At 33.7% G+C, this 7,737-nt stretch overlaps 1 protein-coding gene across 1 annotated transcript; it reads right to left on the reverse strand.

Annotated features, from left to right (window-relative positions):
* Positions 1-853: 853 nt before the first annotated feature.
* Positions 854-7,149, reverse strand: LOC134263473 (uncharacterized). Its single transcript, XM_062745823.1, has 5 exons — positions 7,066-7,149; positions 1,704-1,850; positions 1,413-1,508; positions 1,096-1,213; positions 854-967 (listed from the first exon to the last, which is right to left on the reverse strand). The coding sequence occupies exons 1-5, from the start codon at positions 7,145-7,147 to the stop codon at positions 871-873; spliced, it is 540 nt and encodes a 179-aa protein (XP_062601807.1). The 5' UTR covers positions 7,148-7,149; the 3' UTR covers positions 854-870.
* Positions 7,150-7,737: the final 588 nt, after the last annotated feature.

The following is a 7,737-nucleotide window of genomic DNA, read 5'->3' on the forward strand; positions in this document are numbered from 1 at the left end:
ATTTTCAACACGTGACGATGTCTTCGTCACACACGTTCTCCAATCAAGTGAATGAGTCCCAAGCATGACAGTCTACTACGTGTTTACGATTCAATGGCGACACGTGGTTTTCGTCGGTTTACTGCACAATATTTAACTCGTCACTGGAAAAACTGTAGAGCTCCTTTATCACTTTATAAGACCGAAATTGAAATTATATTCTAAAGACATAGCTCCATGCTCACATTTAATATTGGAGTTGTTTTAGATGATTAATAGTTGCTTCGAATACCGTACAAACGCTTTGACGTTTGCATGTACATAAAACACTTTCTGATAATAATGAGGGGCTAAATAAAAACTGCACACCTTTTTCTGCTGTCTAAAACCAAGGACCTATAAATTACTTGCTAAAACTAAGTACACGTTAATCACGTGAAAAAAAAATCAATGTTTTATCGACACGATCAGACGAAAGCACCAACGCCTCTTTGAACAATGGTTTAGGCTGATGTAATAAGTTGATTTAAGGCTTCATAAAGCAAATTTTGTAAATGTGAGCACAGAAATGAAAGATTATACATTATTTTAAATATTTCTTTCTCAAATCTCAAAAAAAAGAATTGAAAATAAGTTTCCAACGGGACATTTCAAGATGCCCTTATTTTCAACAAAGCGGGGTATGTGTAGTAACCTACAATGCATAGCGGCTCATTCAGCAGTAGGTAAAGTAAACAGATAGCTATTTTACATTCAAATTTATGCTGATGTCAGAAAATCTAGTGGTCTCGACCTGCTAAACGTCTACTAACATTGTACAACTAAAGATCGAACCTGAGAATCGGAACTTAGTTCCAGTATAATGCAAACGGAAAAAAAATCTAGACATCTTTATTTTGAAACATAGTAGATATTTTCTGGATAGTTGAACATATGACTTTTTCTGTATGGGCATTCCCTTATGACGAAACCACGAATACCTCCCATTCTGAAAACGAAAAAAATTATACTTCATGTACATGTATTCAAACTTTAAAATTCTTCATAATCTTAATATCAATAATAATAATGATTATCACTTGGGTTATCATTAACCGGAATAGATGCTATACCAACCCGTCTGAAACTGGCATTCTTCCTGTAACTAAATATCCTGGACCAAATGGTGATACAAAGTTTTCTGTCGTTCGGAACCATATTTTACATTCATTGTCAGTGTAGGAAATTCCAAACACTATATAAATAGAGAAAAAAGCATTTAATTTCTTTTAAAATTTGAAATACAGATTGCATATAAAGCTGCATGAAATGCATAAATTAAAAAAAAGATACGCTGTAGATAAAACAAGAATGCTATGATATTTAACCTCCTCTTAAAAGATGCAATTATCTTCACCAATTAAAGGAAGCTTTTAGAAGCTACATGTACGAACCAGAACAGCAAATAACCCTTCTCTGTCCCGCGTCAGAGTTGATCCCATTGAAATAGCTTTTCTGTGGGCAAACAAACGCTTCAAATGCACCAGCGTCTTGAAGAAGAATAAAATAATATTGAAAATGCAAAATAAGTCGTATTATAAGTTTTAAACTGAATATCGGGAAATATGCATATTTCTATTTTCAGTATATGAAAAGTTGTGTCTAAGATGGAATCAGGTTTATATTTTTCTACTTCTATCTATTCGATTTTTTTTTTGTTCGTTTGAAATTTTATTTGGACTTACCGAAAATGGCACATTGTTTTACTTTTCCTGGTGGAGGGAGACATAATGAACCGAAAAAAGACGTTGGATCGCCGCCTCGAAACACAAGTGGCCCGTTGTCCATACAGTTTATATTTGAACGTTCAACAGAAGTGGGTTCAGTATTTTCTACAATGAAATATGTCTCTGTAGAAAGAGTCAACAGTCAAACAAAGCTGGAATAGCTAATTCAAGTTTAGCTTAGATAGGCGAGCTAGCACCGAAGCAATTTTTAAACAGAAAGGAAGGTTTGTGAAAGACTGGTTTATTTTGCAGTTTTGTTTAATGTTTAACGAGGCTGGAGTCTGAAAAATAGAGTTATAATTTTTTGTGAAGTATATTTTATAGAATTAAAATTATGTTAGTGTGGAACTGCATTGTATCAATCGCTTATCGTGTCTTGTCAACAAACTTTGAAAAGGAGAAAATAAAAGATTTTTTATGAGGTTGACAAGCTTGTATTACTGGCAAGCTAGATGTCTAGAATCTTGGCATTTCATGACCCAAGTTTTTGTTGTGTGTTATTAACTTTAAAGTGTAAGTTACTGAAAAATCACATATTTTCGTCGGTGCAAATTTTCGAGGTTTGAGAAAAATATATTGATATGTGGGAATTTGATGGTGGTGTTGAGTAATACTGCATATAAAATTTTACAGTTCGTGGCGGTCTTGAATTCATGGGTCTCCCCATACCTCGAAAACAACGCAAATTCAACTTCCACGAAAATTGGTGATTTCAAGGTACACATTAAATAAACAGACTTCAGAATCAAACAAAGAAGGCCAGTTTTATTCAATTACACAACGAAATCGTTATCGTACAGTCTATCTACAGTATTTTTAGTCAGCCCGCGGGCTGACTAGTTATGGTACGAAGAACTTCCAATGCGCTTGCGTGACCTGGAATTCTGGGAATGGTTCTGCAGTAAATCACTCCTGCTAATTTTATTTCAGTAAAATCAATATAGATTATAAACCAACAAATCCCTATTAAACACCAAAGTAATCTGTAAATTTAACTCAAAAAGGAATTTCCCGATGCTTATTTTTGTATAGAAGGTTTCAAACAGTTTACTGGTTCGCAGCAATTTAACTGGTTCGCACCTGATCATGTGTTCTACGCAGCGAAGCATACATTTGCTACTGTTGGATGAATTTAGTGTTTGACGCGTAAATTAAAGCTCTTTTATAAAATATATTGAAGGTATTTTATACTTGTGTATTTAAATCTACAGCACAAACTTTGCTTTATTACATATTTTAAGCTTTTCAGTTTTTACTGCTTTTACTTTCGTTTTCACTACAAATCATTTCGATCCCGATGCTAAAATAGCGGACAGACTTGTTAAGTCATACAACAGATACTTCGGAAAGAAAACACAACTGGCTAAGCTTGCTCGTTTGTTGCCCCCCCCCCCCCTCCCCGCTTAAACTAGAGAATATCAATTTCAGTCTGTCTGTCCGTCCATCGATAGTTCTGTCTATCTGTAACACTTTCACTTCCCCGCAATAATGCGTTAAGTGTTTGAGCTTTTGCAGTGAAATTTTACACAACTGTTTACACCTTATATGGCCATTAGAAGACCCGAGCTTGATTTTGAGGTCAAAGGTCAAGGTAATTAATTCAGAAATTCTGTCTGTTTAAACACTTGTTTTCGCGCGATATCTCTATAAGCCATTGAGCTTTTGCAATGAAATTTTATACCACAACTCCCTATGACCATATATCATTATGGCGTAAGGAATACCCCTGTGTATTTTGAGGTTCAAACGTAAATGTCATGAATGCATAATCCTGTGTGACTCTGTGTAAAACTTTGATCTCCAGTCAATATCTCAAGAAGCTTTTGAGTTTTTGCAATTAAATGGCATAAACCATACTCCCTATGGCCCTGTCCTGGACCCCCCCCCCCCCCCCCATCTGCGCATGTTTTTTTTTATCCGTAAATTGGCTTGTTTTTCATAAACTACGACCTGATAATCTAGATTGTGGCAATCATATTTATGAATTAATAGTTTTATTACATTATAACAGGTCTGATAAATGAATTTGTATGTCTTAGTAATGTTTGCTTTCCTTCAATTCTACTTTATATGAAAAAAATTCAAGCCAAATTTCAGCTAGTTACTAGTAAGTCAAATGACGATGGTTAAAGCTGAACACGTTTCATAAATAGGCACTAGGCGCACTTGTTTCATAAGCCGGGTCAAGCCGGTTATTATTCCGGAACCGGGCAAGTCACTTGTTTCAAATATATATAAGCCGCCGGGCGGTCAGAAAGTAGCCCGGATCGCCCGAAAAATTTCGAGCGGCCAAATGTAAAGCAATATGGCGGAACACGGAGGTAGAAATGTTCTTGATGGTGAAACATTCATTTTTTATCATTTGTCGTAGTCTCGGTGTCAATAAACAAACTCTACTGGGATAATAAGAGACTTTTACAACATATTTGTTTACATTTGCACGACAATTTTTTTTTCAATAAATTTTATAGCTGCTTTTCAGTTCTGTGGGTAACGAGACCCTCTATGCTCCAAATTCACAAATTGTACATTGAATGGAACTAGTATATATTAAAACGAAATATATCCACTAAATCGTTGTTCTCGTGCGTTCAGATAATTTTGATAATTTTTTTTACAGCAACAGCACCAATACCAGCCAATCCGGCTTATTTTTCACTCGTTTCAGCGACACTAACCGGGTCAATATGCCATGTGATAAAAGTGAACCGGGTCATCGCCCGGCTGTCTGAAACAAGTGCGCCCACTGTCAGACGGGTATATAAACCGTCCGATTTCGTTACACTCGGTTGCACATTCGAAACTCGTGTCCGACGTATAGTACTCCTTGCGTGATCTTAGATTTATAGCGTTCTTTCCTTGTTTTTATGTGCATTTTCTACTTGTATATAATGTATTGACCTGTATTTTTCATGATACTATTGTCCTTTAGTGGAAAAAATACGTTAAATTTGATAATTTCATCTCGACCGAGTTACACGGCTGTGTAAGATGTACGTCTACACTCGTCGGATCTCTACAGCAAAATACATTGAACTGATAAGCGATCTTCTCCTTATATGGGTTGTGGGGAGAGCGTTGGACAACGAGAAATATGGCGACCTATGCCTATTTATGAAGAGTGTTCAGCTTTAATAAACTAAAAAAAGCTTTTGATATACCGCCAAAGCTTACATGTTACCTGTTTGAATGAACAATAAATGTTTTTTTTTAATTCTAAAATGTACTAGAAAAAGTACTATGTATTTCAACAATCCTTTATTTGTATTCTCAAACGAAGGTTCAGTTTGGCTGTTTAAGTATATCGCAGGGACTAAACACCAAGCCAAGAGTGATTCAACCGGCGGCATGATAAACTCAAACAAGGATGATAGTGTAGCTTATTGGGCTCCGTTTTGTTAAAAATGGCATAATGTCAATATATCCCCCTCCCCCTAAAATCTTATAGATCTGATACATGTAATGGGATTGTAGGTTTATAAATTCTTTGAATTATGTTACGTGAATTGGAACTTGGAACTTAAATGTTTATACATACTTTCCGTTCTTTTGATTTTGAGACAAAAAATGCAAGAATCTGCATGCACAAACGCTTCTGTTCCTATGCAGAAAAAATTTTTTTAAAAATTTTTAATTTTAGTGCCCATCTCTGCTACTGATTAATAATTTGTTGAAGGCATTTTTTTCAGTTCTCTATGATTCTTTAAAACATTATCATAGAGAAGAAAAATCCACTGGCTGACTCTCTAAGCTTTTTTTAAAAGCTAAACTTGTTTACATAGACCGTGAAATTTTTTTTTCCAGAATGCCCGACCGTGAACCCGAGAACGCGTATTCCAGAAATATGCACAAACGTAGGTGCTAACGCTCTTGAAAGAGTTCTAGCAAAAAGCGCACGTCCTTAATGCCCATAATTAATGTACTATCAGTCCGCTTTCATGTTAACTATTATTAAATATTGAATAAAGAAAATAGAGTATCTGAGGCCAAGAAGTGCTCAAGTAATATTTAGAGATGTTATCAAACTACGAAACATGAAAAGAAACTTGCAAATATGATCAAATACCAATATTAAGAAAACTTGTGTCCCAAGATTACGTCATCTTGCCTAATAAAACGTAACCTTTATCTCTGATGTAGTCAAGTAGGAATATCTGAGTGTTTTTTACACATCTGCGTTGTTTCAACTAGTGATTGTATCTTTGTTTTCTTTCTACTCTTCAAATTAAGAAAAAGGGAAAAAGTATGGAGCATTGTTTATATATTCTGCTAGATTTTCAACCATCGATATTCAAACGATTCAGAGGGCTTCGTTTCGCAAATAACACTTTTCGCGCTTATTCGCCTTCTTTTTTGTTTTAAAGTTGGAACTGTACATGATGAAGATCATCTCATGGAACACTCCATAGATAGATTTAAGAGGGGAATTACAAAACTTTGTCCTCAAAGTATGTAGCTTACAAAATCCAGGACTCGTCAGTGCACCCGTTTTGTAGACCATTTCGCAGCTACACGGGTTTTGGGGGCCATATGTGAAATTTCTTTGAGGCAAACTTCATTGAAACATTTTAGGGAAATTTTAATTTTAAAAATAGTCCTTGTGCCTTTAAAATAAAAGATGAGAATATCACATTGGCTTCGAACGAATTGATTAGCGCTACTTTCCTTCCATGAAAATCTTTTCCAGTTATTTAAACTTTATAAGATATCAATTTATATCGGCCGTCTTTATAAAAGGAAATCAGGCTTGAGAAATTGAATTTAGGATTGTTTGGTAGTTTTAATTTGGGATATTTCAAGAAGATTTCTAAAGCTCAAAATGTACGAAATGTTATTCTAAAATTTGATTATTTCAAAGGTGAAATTTACCTATTTGAAGCAAACGTTAAAAGGTTAAAAGACAAAAAAGTACATGATTTTACATTGTTAAGCCTATGAACATAAGATGGCTTAAAAAATAAGTGATTTAAAAAAAGAGTTCTAAAGAAGATCATTTTCAGAAATTTAAACATTGAATATTTAAATTAAAATACTGAAAAATTAAAGTTTTCAAATGTGTACGGAAGTTTGAAACAAAAATTTTTTTTAGCTAAAATATTTAATTTTAGGTTAAGTTCTTGCAATTTAGAAATATAAAATAATTGACTAAAATTCTAAACCAACAAATTATATTAGAATTGTTAATTGTTACACAGACCATACACGGCATGTTAGAACGCTAATTATTCTTAGACTAAATGCATTTTTTTCACAGAAAGGTGTAAAGACTAAAAAAACTTATGTATTACTTCTTAAAATTCCATTATGGACTAATTCTTACCTTGAACAACATCACCCAGCTTCATTATTTTTGCATTTACAGTAAAACATCCTGATGTGCAAAGAAAAATGATAAATATCATGTTGTTTTGTCAAGGAAATAATATTCACGTGCTTTTTATAGATATGCCATTGGCATTGACTTCAGAATTTTAATTAGTGCCCCTTTTGTGTATTTTGATTGATTAAGATTAATTAGTTTTTTTTTTGTTTTTTTTTTTGAAAATTAACTCTTTATTATTCATACCAATTCATGCTGATATAAATATCATGTGAAAGGAAATAAAAAAATATCTCACACAAAAATCTTTCTTCAATGAACTCTTCTTTTTTGTTCTTTAAAATGCTTTTTGTTTTACATATGCAGAGAGAGAGAGAGAGAATTTAATGAATTGTCTGATTGTGAAATCATTTATTTTCGTGGGGGATGAAAGTAAACATAATTTAAGTCCACCCTAAACCACGAAATTTGATTTTTCAGACATATTACTACTAAGTATGCAATGCATCTTCAGCCATTGAATCAAATTCCCCTCGAACCAGATTTTTTCCCTAAAACCACGAAAATTTGACCAAATGAATATATATATTATCTTACCCTATGCAACAATGAGCACAATTTGTAAAAAAAAAAAATAATAATAACTAAATACGATCTCGTTGCGAGCAACGA

The sequence above is a fragment of the Saccostrea cucullata genome, unplaced genomic scaffold (assembly GCF_032062105.1).
Source record: "Saccostrea cucullata isolate Sc308-1 unplaced genomic scaffold, CSIRO_AGI_Scuc_v1 ctg2297, whole genome shotgun sequence".
NCBI classification, from domain to species: Eukaryota; Metazoa; Mollusca; class Bivalvia; order Ostreida; family Ostreidae; genus Saccostrea; species Saccostrea cuccullata.

What these genes read in the sequence shown, in the direction of transcription:
- LOC134263473 (XM_062745823.1), bottom strand. Translation starts at nt 7,147, where the DNA reads ATGATATTTATCATTTTTCTTTGCACATCAGGATGTTTTACTGTAAAT. An exon ending in AAAACAATGTGCCATTTTCG is followed by an intron (nt 1,509 to 1,703) that starts GTAAGTCCAAAT and finishes TTCTTCTTCAAG; the next exon opens with ACGCTGGTGCATTTGAAGCG. An exon ending in AAGGGTTATTTGCTGTTCTG is followed by an intron (nt 1,214 to 1,412) that starts GTTCGTACATGT and finishes CTATTTATATAG; the next exon opens with TGTTTGGAATTTCCTACACT.